General features: G+C 42.9%; 1 protein-coding gene across 2 annotated transcripts in view; it reads left to right on the top strand.

The window, feature by feature from the left end:
- The window catches only part of Chrna7 (cholinergic receptor nicotinic alpha 7 subunit), a 122,113-nt gene that overhangs the window by 57,389 nt on the left and 46,608 nt on the right, over positions 1 to 18,116 (top strand). The window contains exons 2-3 of one of the 2 annotated variants that reach the window (XM_029479068.1): positions 5,189 to 5,389; positions 9,756 to 9,865. In XM_029479068.1, the coding sequence (XP_029334928.1) occupies positions 9,786 to 9,865 (80 nt within the window). In that variant the 5' untranslated portion in view covers positions 5,189 to 5,389; positions 9,756 to 9,785. The remainder of the gene's footprint in view (positions 1 to 5,188; positions 5,390 to 9,755; positions 9,866 to 18,116) is intronic. The other variant, XM_021167658.2, reaches the window with a different exon arrangement.

Below are 18,116 nucleotides of genomic sequence, written 5' to 3'. Positions count from 1 at the left end.
GGCCTGCAGAGTTGGAAATAAGTGGTCTTTGTGCAGCCCTGTTACGCAATTCTTTAAGCTTCTCTTCAATGTGTGTCAGCTGACAGATTGATTGCTTTCTCCTTTTGTTGTTATTGTTGAGAAAAAGACATTAAAGGGATTAAATCCATCTGAGCTTTGGAAATATTTGTCTGGTAATTCATGGGGACCCATGCTGTGGATTGGCCCCTTGCTTGGTTCTTGACTCAGTGGCACAAAAATAAAAAACAACTGATAAGTTGAGGTGAGCCTGTTTTGTAGTGCAGTGTCAAGAGAAGAAATAGCAGAGGCTGAGGAGATTACTGGGTGGCCCTTGGCAAGTGAGGTTTCTAGGGAACCCATCTGAGAAGTTAAAGCAGGTGCTAGGGGCATACTTTGCTACAGAAGAGCAAAGCATAGCTCTCACTGAGCTATCTGTAACAATAATGTAGAGCTTTGGAGATAGTCCCATGTAGGAGTTAAAGAACACAGCCTACCTGCTCATGTGTGTCCTCCTCCTGGCTTCCTTGGTTTATGCTTAGATATATAGTATCAGGGAAGGCCAGGTACATCCTATGGGACACTCATTTCACCTCTCCTATTCTTTTTTTTTTTAAATTAGGTATTTTCTTCATTTACATTTCAAATGCTATCCCAAAAGTCCCCCCATACCCCCACCCACTCCCACTTCTTGGCCCTGGCGTTCCCTTGTACTGGGGATGCAATACCAAGGGGCCTCTCTTCTCAATGATGGCCGACTAGGCCATCTTCTGCTACATATGCAGCTAGAGACACGAGCTCTGGGGGTACTGATTAGTTCATATTGTAGTTCCACCTATAGGGTTGCAGACCCCTTTAGCTCCTTGAGTACTTTCTCTAGTTCCTCCATTGGGGGCCTGTGATCCATCCAATAGCTGACTGTGAGCATCCACTTCTGTGTTTGCCAGGCACTGGCATAGCCTCACAAGAGACAGCTCTATCTGGGTCCTGTCAGCAAAATCTTTCTGGCGTATGCAATGGTGTCTGCATTTGGAGGCTGATTATGGACCTGGAGGGTATCAGCCTGAGTGAGGTAACCCAGTCACAAAAGAACTCACATGATATGTACTCACTGATAATTGGATATTAACCCAGAAACTTAGAATACCCAGTTACAAGTTGCAAAACACATGAAACTCAAGAAGAACGAAGACCAAAGTGTGGTCACTTTGCTCCTTCTTAGAATTGGGAACAAAATACCCATGGAAGGAGTTACAGAGACAAAGTTTGGAGCTGAGATGGACCATCTAGAGACTGCCGCACCCGGGGATCCATCCCACCTCTCCTATTCTTGCCTCTTCCAAAGTCATCTTGATCTAGCTGGACAGCAGTCCATCTGTGCAGACCTGGGTGCCCACTTCAGCAAATTCTGGTAGCTCACCTTTCAAAGCGGGTCCTTTGTTCACCAGCCCATGGCTCCCGACTGTTCTCAGTTTGTCTTTCTCACCTTCTCGGTATAGTCTTACATCCACCCTCCCTGTTCTGCCCTTTCTCTTCCCTTAGTTGTGTCTGTTCTCAGCACAGCAACCAGACTGACTGTACTGGCTAGTTTTGTGTCAACTTGACACAGCTGGAGTTATCACAGAGAAAGGAGCTTTAGTTGAGAAAATGCCTCCATGAGATCCAGTGGTAAGGAATTTCCTCAATTAGTGATCAAGGGGGAAAGGCCCCTTGTGGGTGGGACCATCTCTGGGCTGGTAGTCTTGGGTTCTATAAGAGAACAGGCTGAGCAAGCCAGGAGAAGCAAGCCAGTAAAGAATATCCCTTCATGGCTTCTGCATCAGCTCCTGCTCCCTGACCTGCTTGAGTTCCAGTCCTGACTTCTTTCAGTGATGAACAGCAATGTTCAACAGCAATGTTCTGGAGGTGTAAGCTGAATAAACCCTTTCCTTCCCAACTTGCTTCTTGGTCATGATGTTTGTGCAGGAATAGAAACCCTGACTAAGACACTGACCTAAGTGAAAAATGAGTGCCCCTAGACTTGGACCTCCGCCCTTCTAGGGACCCTGGTTTCCCCCAGATAATCTACAGCTGAAGACAGTGAGGGTCCCTTCCCTGCTTACATCAGCTCTCTTCCATTTCCTCTCATTCTTCTTCCTGGCTCTGCTCCCTGCTGTCTTGTTATTATCCAAGCATGTTGCTCAAGAGTGGCCTGGGATTTTGCATGTACATAGAAAGCCACATGATGGGTTCTCTTGCTTTCTTCTGTTTTCTCAAACACTACCACTTCAGTTGCTTCTTCCCAAACCGTCCTATGCTAAATTCAGTTTACTCTGTTTATTGCTCCTCCTCCATCTCTTCTCACTGCTGTGAACAGAAGATCGTGTTAGACAAATGTTCTACCACCAAGCTATGGTCCAGCCCCTAATTTGTCCTCTTTGTTGCTCTTCTAAGGAACTTCTCACCCTCTGATACACGTAGTACCCACTTCTCCCCATGCTCCTTGCCTCCAGGTTTCTCTCGCTCTATCAGATATCCTGTGGTGGGGTTGAACCCCACTGTACCTCCAGATCGTAGTCCACTGCCTCACCTGCAATAGGCACTGAGTAACTTTTGTTGAAGGAATGAACAAACTCAAAACTCTTCATCAACCTGGGGCAGGGGGAAGAAGTATGATCCACACTAAAGCCAACTCCTTGCATAAGGAGGATGCTTGAGTTAGTTGAAGTCCTGAGAACTCTGGGAGATGATGACTGTTTTCTTGGGACCTGTGAGGAACAAATAAAAATACAGCAAAAGCTCAGGGGTCAACATTTCTTTCTCTTTTCTTTTCTTTCCTTTAAAAAAATATTTATTTATTTTTTTTAATGTATCTTCCTCTGTGGCCCTGACTGGCTAGTTGTTTGCTGTGTAGCTCAGGGTGGCATTGAACCTGAGTTGATTTCTCTGCTTCATCCCCCCGCCCCCCTCCATACTACATACACACCAAGGGCTGGTATTATACCCCATGATGCCATTCTACAGAGAGAAATATGTGCCACGGACAGGTTGATAGATATCTGTCCCTGTACCCACCTCTCTGGCCCTCAAAAACTGATTGCTCTCCAGCAATGTCTCAGACATGGCCAATGATTTTAAAGGGGGCTGGTTTCCAGGAAAATTGTAACAGGACTATTACCGTGCTGAGTTCAGATATTCTGGAAAAAAACAAAAACAAAAACAAAAACACCTGTTTTTCTGAAGGGTCTCACTAAAGACTTTTAGATTTCTTTGAAGCACAGGATAGTTCTAATTAAGAGTAGCATTTGCAGAAATACCTGAAATTTCACTTCTTAAATCCCACTTACTTTTTGAACTCACCACTGAGAGTGCCGACTTTGTAGAAGGCATTGGCCAGAGTTGTGGGAGGGCACTTAGAAATGTATTAGCCACATCTCCTCTTTCAGCATTTCACAATCAGGCTGTGCAATTAACTCATTTAAAGAAAGGTTAAGCACCGAGAGAGGATAAATGTTTGAGGAGACAGGATGCTAATTATCCTGATTTGATCATTATACATTGATATATACATGCACTATATTAGTATCCTGTATGTATAAATAAGTGCAGTTGTGTGTTACTTGATTTCTAATGAATCACAAAAAGTAAAAGTGGTCATTGTAGCAAATCTCGATGTTTCTGTGGAATAGTGTAAGAATGGGTGGGTATACAGTGGAGGTCACAGTTGGGAATAATCCTGCTTTATCACAATGGAAAACAGAGTGGCCTGACTCTTCTAAAGAGAAGCAGAACAATGATGGCACTACTGTGTGCTCCTGCATTAGGGTAGCCTACCCAGGTAAGCCCTGTCCTAGGCAGCTTGTGCCCGGAGGAGACTGAGTGTTGACACTGATCTGGAAAGTGACACCTCAGTTGGTGGAGGGCTAGGACACTGCCTCCCCACTGCATTTTCAAAGACCCCCCAAGAATCTTTGGTTTAAAACAATTATAAGCAGTTGCCATTGAAAACCCACGTGCCTGTGCTCTTGCCTCAACCTCCATTGCTTTGAGTAGGTCCTGGTTGCAGGGTGGACACTGGGCCTTGCATGTCACCAAGGTCAGGTGTAGGATCTTCCTTGGGACAATTGATAAACAACCATGCACTGACTTTTATTTCTGTGCTCCTTGGCCACTCACTTGCCTGGCCTGACCCAGCCTTGATATTACATATAGATAAGAATGAAGCTCAGGATGGAAGGAAGCAGGGCCAGAGTTCCCAGGGGAGCCCCAGCGAGGGCAGGAGGCAGATGGATTGTCAGGGAATGGCTTTTAGCACTGGGTCTCAGTTCCCAAAGCCTCGTTTCAGTAAGTTCTGTTCTGAAATCTGATACACATAATCTTTTCTCCAGGGTGTTTCTACTCTGCAGTCAATTTTCTGCAAATTATAGATTTTTCAGTCCAGTCAAAATGGCAGAGTCACAAAAGTTTTTAAAAATTAAATTCCCCTTGACCTACCCCTTGCGAATTTTCTTATCCTTTTCCCCAGCTGTCTTTCATTTCGCATGATTGAGATTATTCCGACAGCCTGAAGAATACTGAGTTGCTGATTTCTGAGAGTCTCTTCCTACCCTGGGGGTGGGGTGCGGAAGCTGGTGGGAGATTCCTTCTGCAGAGGTTTTATCATTTTGGGAGACTGTTAGACATCTTTGATCTAATGTGTGTGGGGATATGACAGAGGACATTTCAGCTTCCACAGAAACACCGGGACCTACCAGATGCACACATTTTCTTTGTAAAACCCTCCTTTTCTTTTTTAGAACATCAGCCATTTTGCCTTCAGATTTGATCATCTTTCAGTACTTACTCTCTCTATTTTTAGACTCCTAGTTCTAATTATAGTAATAATAGCATTCACATCACAGATTATTAGATTGTAAACCATAATTAGTCCTAAACTGCTTCCTTTTTAATTTTCTGCATTTATTATCTGTGGAGCAGAAATACCACTCATTGTGTTTACACATTAGCCAACAGTGTGCTGCTGTGGGCTAGACTGCAGCTGTGACCAGGTGAGTGGCACTGAGTGTCAGAGACAGCAAAATGTCAGCAAAAAAGCAGGGGAGGGACTCACATTCTTCCTTTGAGTCAAAATACACGATCAGGTGAATTTTTACCAAAACTGGGTGATGTTTTTCTGACACCAATTATATGATGTCATTTTTAATACTTACAGCAACTCTCTAACCCAGCTGGATATCCATTTAATTTGATTTTGATATTGTCCACCTTGAGTTAATATCTGAATCCACGAGCTCAAAGTCTGCATCCCACAAGGTTGTTCCTACATCAAAAACATGTTGCAAACGTGTTGCCCTGGATACACATACCCGTCACATTGCCTGTAACCCAAAGGTTCTACAGCTTTGGCTATCAGGTACAAATTTACTGGTGTTTTCTCTAAAGGATACTGCTCAGAGGCAGATGTGGAAGAGGCATTGGGGCAGGTGTTGAGGGAGGAGTTACCCTGCTCCTCAGGACATGCTATACTTCCTTCCATGCACTCATGTGTGTGCGCTCACCTGGGATGTCACTGCACTTCATACAGAAGTTTTTCTCCCTCAGTCTCCAATCTCATCTCCCAACTCTGGACTTGAAGATGAGATGGAGTTTGTCATCTCTGCTCTCTAATCAGGCAGTCTGGCTTTCTTCTTGAAACTGTGAAAGGAGATCCAACCCCAAAGCTGTTAAATTGGCATAAACTTAGATATGGTCCAAAGGATGATTTTAGCAAAAGATATTCCTGTCACTCAGTAAGTTTCAAAAGTTTAAAGAGCTCTATACAAAGAAAACTAAATATATTTCTCATTACATTGCAATATATTTTGAAAGGAAACAAAACTATTTTCGTTCTAAAAGATTTTTACTTTTTGAGAATTTCATGCATTAGTATTGTGTATTTATATCATTTCAAATTCTAACTCCTCCAACGTTTCCTGTGTCCTTATCCACTCCTCTTCAAATGATTGACCACTTATACTTTAATTATTACAAATACACAGACATACCAAAGAGACAGGGAGAGTGAAGGAGCGGGAGAGGGAGGGGACACACATATACAAACCTTACAAGGTTCCATTCATTGTTGCCCGTATGTATATGTGTGTTTAGGGCTGACCACAGGAGATTTGGTAACCTATCAGGTGGCTGTTGCTTGGAGAAGATTGAGTTTTCTCTACTTAGAATGGGGCTTTGTGAGATTTCCCCATCTATGATGGCATGTGAGTGAGTGGTGTAAATATGTCTGCTCTGTCTTCTGTGGTGTTCCATGAGCCTTAGATCTAAGGATTGTGTTGTAGGTGAATCAGTTGGGGTTAGGAACACTGCATTTTGGCTGGTTTCTCTAGTGATCTCTGTCTACTTCATAAAGAAGGTTATTTGATGAAGGATGAGAGCTACACTTATCTTTGAGTATAAGTATTTAGAATGCAACTAGAAAGGGTGCCAGTTTAGACAAGTGGCAGTGGTAGGTTCTTCTTTAGGGTCCACTATCTCCTAGCCATTGGGTAGCTGGCTAGATTTACAGTACCAGGTATGATTTTCCTCCTATTGAATTAGTCTAATTAGAGAGCCTGTGGTTACTCCCTAGATATGAGTGCCACTATTTTACCTTCAGGGCTATCTTGCCTTGCTGGTTATTGTTGTGGTTCCCAGGCTCTAAAGCTGGGTAGGACTATTGACTGCTTTTAGTTCTTGGTAGTTTTCATAGCACCTTCATATATTATGAGAGCTAGGCATTAAAGAGACAGCTTCCAGGCTGCTTCTGTCTCAATTCCTCTAAGTCCCATGTCCAACCAAAGTGTGTGGTATCTTCAGAATTAAATTTTACCTTCAAGTTCTTGGAGGCAACCAAGAGCAACATCAATAATCTATATTGTTTTGAGCATTCTTAGACTCCTTTGACAAAGAACTGAAAGAGAAGATATTTCACCTGCTCTGTCCATCCCTGTTTTTCATGCCATGTACACACATACAACACAAACACACACACAAACACACACACACACACACACACACCAAATTTAAATAAAAGTTCCCTGAAAACTCAAGACATGTTTATAGAGGGCCCAAGTGTTGGATTGTATAAGGGTCTGCACAATGGTATATGACATAATTCTATATTACCACCTTCCCTTTCCCTCTGTCACCTTACAACCCACACACTCTTCATTCTATGGCTGTAAAGGTATATCTCTCTTTGGTTCATTCATGTGGTTTCTCAGGGGCTGCCATATTGAAAGGTTGCTAAATGCTCTCGATGAAGAGATATGCCTTGGGCTTCTATCCCCATTGACCCAAGATCTAAGTGGCAGGAAACGATTTGAGAACGCACATCCATTTCTTGTAAAGCCTGACTGTAAAAATCTCATTCTACATTTTTTTCTAGGAAGTTCCCCATAGGCTCCTATGTTGTGTTAGTGTTCCCTACTACACCCCTCATGCTTTTTATACCCTTGTTTGTACCTCAGGTATTGGACATGCTGTAGCCTATATCATGTAGTGTTCTATAAAGTGAAAATATTGTTTTCTAAATCTATCATTTGTTGCTTGCCTATAAGAACTGCATGATTTTGCCCTGCTACTGAAAGCATGGCTTCATTTTATCCTAATTTTATCATGAGGGGATGTGTACACATGGGGATTTGCAGCGCAGAGAAGATAATTGAGCCTCCTGCATTCTCATAGTCCAGGTGTATCTGGTTCTAAGGTTTCTTGTAGCCATTCCTCCTCACTACTTGCTAGGTCAGGTTGGTTTCCACATTAGAGAAAAGGAGCATGCACAGACCAGCACCTTCAGAGACTGCATCCAGTCTGAGTTGTTATGGCTGAAGGTTTGTAGTACAGAGACATTGCTTTAGAAGAACCAATCCTGAGGCAGTCAGAGATTTCTTCTATGTCACCACATTGACAAGCTTGGATTGTGGTGAGGCAGAAGGCACACATACAGGGCTGATCAGGCAGACTAGTAGTGATGTCACCTGCCACAAAGCAATGGAACACCCACAGTTGAATGTGCCCAGAAGCTAGGAGATGTGGGGAAAGATGGGAGGTGTGAGGCAGCTCTGATATGCTACTGTTAAGTGGTCTTATGTTTGAACAACCAGATGATCTTATTCCCTGACATCCCCACTCATCTGCCTATTATGTCATCAGGCTTAGGAGATGGGTCCTTTCTGTCATTGCCAGTGTGCCTTCAAGGGTCGTTCTTGGAACCCCAGCCCTTATGGGTACAATACTGGTCACCGTGATTAACTCAGAGCAACATTCCAGGGTTAAGAATAAGATGGAAGTGCTTTGACACGGAATCAGGGGAGAGAACAGAACCAAGAACATCCAGATGGATCAGGCTGTTACAAACATGGTTCAGCAAACCACTTGAATGAGCCAGAACTTCCCCAGTGTTTCACCTCCCCTCATTAATCTCAGCAGCTTTGGACCCTACAGGACAGATGTTGATGTTCCAGTAATGCTGCTGCATGCTGAGCTAATTTAACATCCTTGTTTGCTGAGGTCCCAGTTGTGAGTAGCGTTGTTCTCTGACTTTAAATTACTCCACTTCTGAAGTAGACTTTTAGAACACTGTGGGTTCTCCAGGGAACCTTTGAGACCTGTCCATGGATTTGTGTTGCCAGAATCAGTAGCTGTAGACCCACAACATTCATCAGTATATTCCAAGTCAAGTAGCTCTAACAATTTTGTTCCTTCCACTTGAGTATTGTTTCATAACTTTACGACAAACACAATTGGTCAGAAATCAAATGGTGATTGCTATACAACTGAAGCATTTATATGTCTCTTAGCATAAATATGTGGAAAAGCTTCAGGGCACAAATGAGAATGTGTTTGATTATGGGGGGCATTCTGGTTCTAGATGAAGATATAGCACTCCAAACCTTCCTAAATCCTGGAAAGTCTGGATCTTGACTCATGGATGTCAGTAGCAACACTTTAGAGGTGATGGGTCCTTGGCTGCCAGGCCTGGAATCTAAGGCTGATTGCCTGTCAGTAGTGGGAGGACTCTATGGTAATATCTCTGCCATCTTGGTCCTGGGAATGGTACCCAATTATCAGAGAAAGGACTGTAGGTCTTTCTGGTGTTGGAGATCACTCAGAAAGGCCTGACCCTAAGTTGCTGAACTCATCACTGTACTCATGATTGCTCCTAAGTCCTCATCCCTATATCTGTGTTCTGCTGCTGAGGTTCAGGGTTTGAGGCATCAGCTTGTAGTATCAAAAGCACTGTCTATAAGAAAAAAAATAAAAAAATAAAATTTAAGTGTGCCCTCAGAAGTTCTGAGAGGTTCTGCCTTATGAAAACAAATGGCTGGCATTTCTATAGTTTGGTTTTGATTCCAATTGTAATAAATGATTTTTTTTTTCAAAATGCCCTTTCAGAGAAAACTTGGAAAGCAGAACCATTATTTATTTGGCTAGAAGTAACCAGTCCATTGGGGGAGGAGAAGCCTAAGGCTAGAGGTGTGCAGTGAGTTGGAATTGCCTTTAATGCCATCATACAAACGTGGTCATGGTGACAGCAGGTCCCCAAATGCGATTTGTTATGCTAGTCTGGATCGTTTTAGAAGGGATTATTTAATTCCCATATTCCTCACACTTTATAAATAACAACTAAATCATGGAATGATGTCTGAACTCTTTTTGACTTTGAGCTTTCCTGATAATTTCTTACAAGAAAAAGAAGTAAGCTGGGGAAGAAATTGCCACTAATTCTCCATCTTTGTCAGTCTTGGACAGATCACTATTTGCAGTGGAACATGTCTGAGTACCCCGGAGTGAAAAATGTTCGTTTTCCAGATGGCCAGATATGGAAACCAGACATTCTCCTCTATAACAGGTAAGCACGCCTGACAGATGGGCAATGATCTTCACTTGCATGCATGTGGCGATAAACCATATTTGAGTATTTTACAGGAAAGCTGGCTGTGTTATCTTTAATTTGGAATCATTGCTCCTTTTGAGGCTTCCAAGTGGGCAGATCTCTGGGAAGCTGCTCTGTCCCTCTGCTGGTATTTTCATCTAAGTTCAGGTTGTCTCACCCACTGCCAGAGATTCTCCATCTAAAGGGCTGTGCTCTAGATGCATAAGATTGTTCCCCATTTATAGGAATATGAAGCACTCTTAAAGCAGTGCCTTTGCTATCTCTGAATGGCCACTATCATAGTACACAGCAGAAGGTGCCAGACCACATGTGCATTGGAGAAGACAGTTTAGACCTAGGTTCTTATCTAACTTGTTCCCCATTGTACACCGTATGTCTGTTGCATTTTGACCAAGATCGGCAGAACATGCTTCTCAGAGAAACATGTTCACAGGCTAAAGAAGATCTCTAAGAGTCAGGTAATATGGATGACAGCTATGTTTTTATATTAGAGGCAAAAAAATAAAGGGATTCATTTCTAATTCAAGAATATGTGATTTGCAGACAAGAGGCCAAAAAGAGGTACGTTTTAGGCAGGTTTAAATTCTAAAAGTAGCAAATTCCTTGTCATGGCCATGTAGAATTAGTAAGGGAGCTACGAACATCTCTATCCTAAACAGAATGACCAGTATGATGTCATGCAAAGGGGAAGGTCCTGGAAGATCATTGTTTCTTCGCTCCTGTCTTTGGACCAGGTTTTCCTGACTCAGAGTACTGTGACTGTCCACCACTGCTCAGTGACCCCTCAGAGAACATCTAGGGCAGCTGATTTGTTTCACTTGTTACTTCCAAACCCTGGGCAGTTCACTTTCTTGTATTCACATTTAATTTCTTTCTGCCTTTCCCTTGGATGGCTGAATGTGCATCTAGGAGAAAAGCACCTTTTCATTTGCTACCACTGTCAGCTTCTTAAAGGAAGTGCAGGTAACTGAGCTCCTGGGATGTCCAAGGTCAGAATGACTCGTCCATCGCTGAATGGTTGAAACAACTGAACTTTGGGTCATCCATTTCCTGGAGACTGCACTGATATCCTGGGTCTGCTGTAGAACAGCATCACTGACCACTGTCTTAAACAGCAGACATTTGTGTGCTCATGATTTTGGAGGATAGATGAATGAGCTGTAGGTGTAGCCAGGCTTGGCTTCTGTATCTTTCTACCTGGATTGTAAGTATCAGCCTTCTCACTATGTCTGTACATTGTCTCCTGTGCTATCTGATATCCTAATGTCTTGCTAGAACACTAGTCTAGTGACCTTCTTAACTTTAAATACTATGCATGTGTGTGTGTTGGGCTCTTGATATATAGTAAAAGATAGCCAGGAACCCTTGACCTTCTTGCTTCTACTTTTTAAGTGCTGGGCTTCCAAGTATGCAACACCATACCTAACTCTTTAATTGACTCTCTTCTGGGCCTGTCTCTAAATACAGTCACATTTTCACGTACCAGGGTTTAGAATTTAAATGTAAAAATGTGTGGAGAAACAATTTAGGTTTGTAAGGAAGTTTCTGTAGTGCATGAAGCATACCTAGTGGCGTCCTCAGCAAAGGGGAGGCATTCAGCCCTAACATTCAGTGGTAGTTGTGTATTTATTTGTGGGAGGAACTCGATGTCACCTATCAATTAAAATTGTGTTTCATAGTTCCTGATGAGTTTTATCTGAAAGTATGACTGTGTTTTAATGTAGTAGAATTTCAATAATGAGGCAATGAGGGATGGTTTTATGGCTGTATGTAAGACTGTTAACTCTAAAGCATGAAGTGTTTGATGATCTCAAACTTCTGGCTAATTGAGAGTTACTAATTAGCCTATATAATTGATTTCAAGGATCGTGGATAGAACAACTTCCACCTGGCATACGGTACCAGGCTCTAGGAATGTGTCCCCTACAGAATACAAACCATAGTCTAGAACCCTGCTTACAGCTACCCTTGAGCAGCTTTCCTGTCGTCTTCTCCATGTGCCTGTTGATCACATCGACACTGTCCCTTGTGGAGCTCATAGGGGCCACCTCAATGTTTCCCTTGGTTGTTCTAAGCAACCAGTGTTATTGTTGGAATCTGAAATCCACTGGGAGGGGGCCCTTCAGCATATGCTCTCATCACTTTCTGCCCTCTGCCTTTGATTTCTGGTACCCTGTAACATGAACATCTGTCTTCTACCAGAAGCTCTGGAAACCAGAAGTTCTGTTCACTCTTTTGGGCCCAAACAGCCATGAAGTAAACCTTCTGAGACAATGAGCCAAAAGAAATAGCTCCTTCCTTAAGTTGTTTCAGGTCTTTTGTGCAGTCTATCAGAAAAGTAACTAATGCATTCTATTGTTCAGAGTAACTATTTTCACATACAAGTTCTGTGATAAATCAGCTGCTAGCTGTCTTTTATACCCAGAATGTAAAATTTGAACTTTATAGAGGCTTTTATTTAAGCCAGACATAGACAATTTGTGTCATTTTTTTTTCTATTGCTACAAAACAAACTACCTCAAACTGAGTGGATTAAAAATCACAGACTCTTACATTATTATTCTTTGTGATGCTTTGGCCTGACCAGACCAATCTGCTTACATGTCTGCTACATGTGGCATTGGAATACCACAGTTACTGGGGCTGAAGGACACACACTACTAGCCTGGGCTGTTAGCAGGGATGGCAGCCATGGCTAAGGACCACACCACCTTGGCTTTATTCTTCAGTCCTTTTCTCCAGTTTGATGGCTAGGGGTATTTTAAGAAGAAGTAAGTGGTGTGGGGGCTGCTCTGCATCTAAGACTGAACACAGAACTCCCATAGCAGCCACTCACTCCATTCTATTGTTCAGAGTAGACAGTAGCTCAGTCCATTCTTGTCCTTTTGTCCATAAATCTTCAAACGTGTAGAGTTTTACCCTTTTTCCTCTTTTGGTGTGTTATGGGTATTCCCCTGAGTTAACTCTCTGCCTCCCCTTCCTGCATACTCAAGAGAACCAGACTGATTTCACTTCCCTTGACTGTTCTCTACAAATTGTCCTTTTAGCTTCACATACGTAATGTAGCATGTATGTCACTCTCAATACATATACATACATACATATGTACACATACATACATATATACATACATACATACATATAATGTAGAAAAGGAGGGCAAAAGATAAATGAAATAAAGGAAAGAAATCACATTAGCAACTCAGTAAACAACTGAATGAGTCAAAATTCAACATCAGAGGTAGCAAGCACAGGCTTGTCTTCTGAAAATTCTTACTTTAAGTATTCTATACTAGGTGATTTTGAGGACGTCAAGCTTAATATTTTCTGTCTGTTTCAGGCAATCAGAATACTATGCTCAGCCCATAGATATACTGTGGTCCATCCACAGATGGATAAAGGTGTTGGGTCTGTTCCCAAAGAAAGAGGTTAAGATGTCATCATTCTTGGAGATAATGTTAGGGCATCTGGAGATGTCTTGCAACCATAGAGAATTTCTTGTTCCAGTTTGGTGTCTGAGTCCATGTGTATAACACTATGGTTTTGAGATCTAATGCATTTTTTCCATGATTTAAGAGGCTGGCTCACTGTAAAAACAGATATCTCTGCGCCATTTCTAGAATGGGCTGATACGTTTTCTTGATAGATGGGGAACCAGCGATGTGGTGCCAGCCAGCTGGATTACTGTGAGGAGAGGATGGGCATTAATAAGACTCTGCTTGATGCTGATTCTAGTAGTTTCTCCTTCACTTTATTCTGTTTCACTTAGGGCCGTCAACGCAAGGATTTTTCTGAATACAATCTATCTCAAAATGAGCTAGACAATTACAGATACCTTGTCACGGTTTCCCCTTTTTGGATGGCATTAAATGCCTTTCTGGTGTCAGTAGTCATTTCCCAAAAGGGAATTATGCATTGTAACATAGAAGTGGGCCCTGTAACTGCAAGCAAATGTCTTGGCTTTCCTAGGAATCTTCTTTCTGTAATTGCCTAGTAAGAGAAAATTTTAGTAATGGAAATTTTTAATGACTATATTTAAAGATGTGTTTGATAGCTCTGATTTTAGCAGCACTTGTGGTCAGATATCTCTTTCAGAGACTGTGAGACACTATGTTTGCACATCTGTAGGAAAATATCTTTCTTCCCATGTCCCTGGGACCCCTTAGTTGATGGCAAACATATAGATATGACTGTGTGCTCCAGCCTGTTATGGTATCTCATAGTGCTAACAGATTACATTATTGGGACAGAATGTTTCCCCCTGTGAAGAGTCTCCTATCCTTCTAGAATTAACTCAAGATTGGAACATCAGTGCATGTGGTTCATTAGGGAAGTAATGCCAAGAAGTCCTAGGCAGTCCTAGGCCAGCGTGATGGGAAAGGGTGGAGAAAGCAAGCATCAGTGTGGCAGCTGGGCTGTGCCCACTAGGAAATGTCATGGGCCTATCTCACATTGCTCTGAGAAACCTAGACCTAGGGTTTGTACAAAGCTACTAGCTCTTTTGAACCTATTAACAACTTGCCCCAGTACATGGACTGGAATGCCTCTGGAGAGGCAGCTGTCAAGACCTTGGATGAAGGAAATACAGTTGTCAATGTGCTTTTTCCAACTCTGTCCTAAAGGTCCACCCCACACCACCCAGCATTATTATAGACACAAACTCAGCTTCCAGTGGGGATCACAGGAGCAGAGTGAAGCATTGTGAACGGCAAGGAGGCTTCTTAGAATAGGCTTCTTAGAGTAGGCTGGGTGTTCTCAGGTAGGCAACGTGTACAAGAGAGGTAAGAGAGAACTGGAAGCCCAGGTCTATACCTTAATAGATGGTGCCTGTTCCATCATGGGCTAGAGTGTGTTCACAGAAGTTCCACATAGTTTCATAAGTGAAATGGGTTCTCAGGAAGTGACCATTTAGTGTTATGAGAATTCACACCTCTGAAATCATGGTACTTGGAAAGAACTGAGGTGGCTCCACTAGTGAACAAAGCCCTGGAGTCAGGGGTGGGCCCTGGTAGGGCCAAGGGCATGTCTCAGTAGTTACCAGGATAGTTCTGGGATGCAGGAGAAATCTCGTTGTTTTGCCACTGGGACTTTGAGAAGGAAGATTAGCATTATGGTGTTGGGAGTTTCTGCCTTATCAAATATTCCCATCTAATGGGGATAGTGCTCTTTCTAAACTGTGTGGGTAGGAAGCAGTGGAATATTTTTATAGAGGTGAAGGGAGCTAGTCAATCTATATTTGAATCTCCAGGCTCATTTTCCAAAAGGTCTATCATGGTGTTCCCTGGCGGCTGGTACTGTTTGCTTTTCATTTGTTGACTCGTTCAACCAATATTGAATGGAGGTCTCACACTGCCATTACACATTATGTGATAAACTGAGGATGCAGTGTTGTCAAACCAGATTAAGTCCCTGTCCTGTAGAGAAAGGTAGAGAGCATATGACAAACTGTAGATGCTCCCAGAAAAGCAGCAGGGATGGGGACAGTTGGATTGGAGTCAGAGTCAGGAGGGAAACTTTCGCAATAGTGTGTCCTATGGTGTCAAGGAGAGGGAAGATAGAGCAGTAGGGCAAAAGCCTGTCCATACTGTTCCTGAGAGATACACAAAGGTATTGGGCTGCATCTCTCCCTTGCCTCTGGGATGCCCCAGTGCTGCCAGCAAGCTGCTCACAGGAGGCAAAATACAGTCCATGATGCAGGTCCCACCCGCATTTCCCCCAGTGAAAAACGGTGGGATCCGGGTGTGGTTCCTTGCATCCTGTGTACCCAGATGCCACTGGGGACCTTGGAAAGTTGGGAACAAGAGTCTGTAGGTATGCACCAGGCAAGAAGGGGCTGAATCTCAGGACAGCATAGAATCTGATTTGGTTCTAAATGCAGAGAGGACATAGAGGCTGGAAGAGAGAAGGCCTTCTCCAGGAGATTTAGGTGAGGCTCTTTACAATGAAGGCCTTCACACCTTCTGCTCCCTACCCCCATGTCAATCCTTGATAAAGGAGATAGATGGTCCTTGCTTGTCCAAACTGCTTTATCTGATGGTGGATATGAATGCATGCATCTTACTCAAGGTGAACCAGGGATTAAATACCTTTTGTGCGAAGGAATGCCCAAGAAGGAAAGCTCATTGGCTAAACATTCAGGGCCTATCTAGATACATCATTACCACAGAGAACTCCAGGTTTTTATGCTATGTGTCTGATTGTCATGGTTCTCTCAGTATGGTGTCATAGTTACATGTTCTAGAGCAGGTCTTTGGCAGGGAGCTGGCCTCATGCCTACCATTCTCAATTCTGAGATTTCCCTGGGATTTAGGCTTACTCAACCTAGCCAATTCTTCTGTTTGGTGGGACAGTCCACTTGCCCCACATAAAGGAGGCTGATATACCCAGGATCTATTAATAATTACTCTTGGAGTGCTCCCAGAACCAGCTGGCTATCTGCTTCTGCAATGGACTGTGCCTGTTGCTGTCTGAATACTGTCAACTCTGGAGGCTCCGGAAAACTGATAGCAAAGCAAATGAGTGTAGTCCATGGGAAAGCATATGGATTCTGTGTGGTGAGTGACTTTTTCTCTTCACAGGTCAAGTGAGCCTTCCCGGATGGCTGTGCATGTTTCTCCTTTCTGGATGCACCTCAGAATTGTTTGCTATGCCTTGCTGTTCACTTGACAATGAATGACTCAAATGTCCTCTTTGACAAATGTCCCATTTATATTTGTGCAAGTATCATCATTTTTTTTTAAAAAAAGAAAAATGTATCTATTTTTATGACCCTGAGACAAGAACATGTCCCTGAATCTATTACAGGAATAAAAGGGACCTGCGTGGCCAAAAGAATTGGGTGGTAGGATCAGCAACTAGAGAGTGTTAGGAACAGGATGGAGAATGAGGACCCTGGGTTGGGAGCCTGACTCTGTGAGTGGAATGGGATTGGCTGAGCTTGTGTATGGAATTTCTGTTTTAGCTCTCATTTGCTCTGAATAATTTACAAGGGGTTTTTCATAGTTTCCTTCCCTCTTGCTGCCAACTGGTAGCCATCAGGTGACCTTGTGCAGAGGCTGCTCTGTGTTCTTCTGCACTGTACATATACCCTGCTCATGGCAGTGAGCCTATGTTACTTCTCTTGATTCTCTCAGTAACTTGGAAAAAAGGAAGGAGGCATGTTAGTGGCATTGCCACATGCCCCTGTGAGCCCAGCTAATTCAGATTGCCTGGAAGCTGCTGTATATGCCACCAGTACCTGTCACTATGTGACTCTTAGCACTGCCTACCATATTTTGCACCTTCTTTAAAAGTTCCAGTGGTGTCTGCTGAGCCAAAGTTGTCTTGACTTGTCACTTCAACACATTGGAGCCTAGTCCAGTCTTCTGGACACTTGCTTGGCACGAGGGCTTTTTGTCCTTCCTAGCCTATGAAGTTGGCATGCTTATACATACTTCTCAAGGGCAGAAACTTGTACACGGAGATGATTGGTCCTTTGCCTACAGTCACACAGCTAGCTCTTTGGTAGTATATCATCTGATTTACTACTGTTCATGCCTCTGGTCCTGTCTAAAAAGTATCTAAAAGTGCATGTTTTAGTGGATGTAAAGTTTAGAACTCCTGGGTTTTAAATTTGTATGAGTCAAGTTGCATAGTAGGGAGAATATTGATTATAATAATGTATGTTTAGCTTTTTTGTCATTGTAGCAATTAGTTACTTTTCTATTGCTGTAATAAGATGCCATGACCAAAGCAACTTATAGAAGACAAAGTTTATTTGAAGTTTACAGTTGCATAGGGTTAGAGTCCATGACCATCATGGCAGGATGCATGGTAGACGGCCAGCAGGCATGGTGCTTGGGCAGTAGCTGAGAATTCATACCTTAAGATAGAACCACAAGGTAGAAAGAGAGATCTACCTGGGAGTAAGTGCTTTTATGAAACTTCAAAGCCAGCCACCAGTAACATACCTGTGCCAACAAGGCCACATCTCTTAATCCTTCTCAAACAGATCCACCAACTGGGAACCAAGAATTCAAATACAGGAGACTATAGAAGCCATTCTCATTCAAACCATTACACACAAGTATACACAGTTTTTTTTAATATTTTTTTATTACGTATTTTCCTCAATTACATTTCCAATGCTGTCCCAAAAGTCCCCCATACCTCCAACCACTTCCCTACCTACCCATTCCCATTCTTTTGGCCCTGGCATTCCCCTGTA

The sequence above is a fragment of the Mus caroli genome, chromosome 7 (assembly GCF_900094665.2).
Source record: "Mus caroli chromosome 7, CAROLI_EIJ_v1.1, whole genome shotgun sequence".
In the NCBI taxonomy this organism is placed as follows: Eukaryota; Metazoa; Chordata; class Mammalia; order Rodentia; family Muridae; genus Mus; species Mus caroli.
Note: the sequence above shows the minus strand (reverse complement) of the source record. Positions and strands in the feature narration are given on the sequence as shown.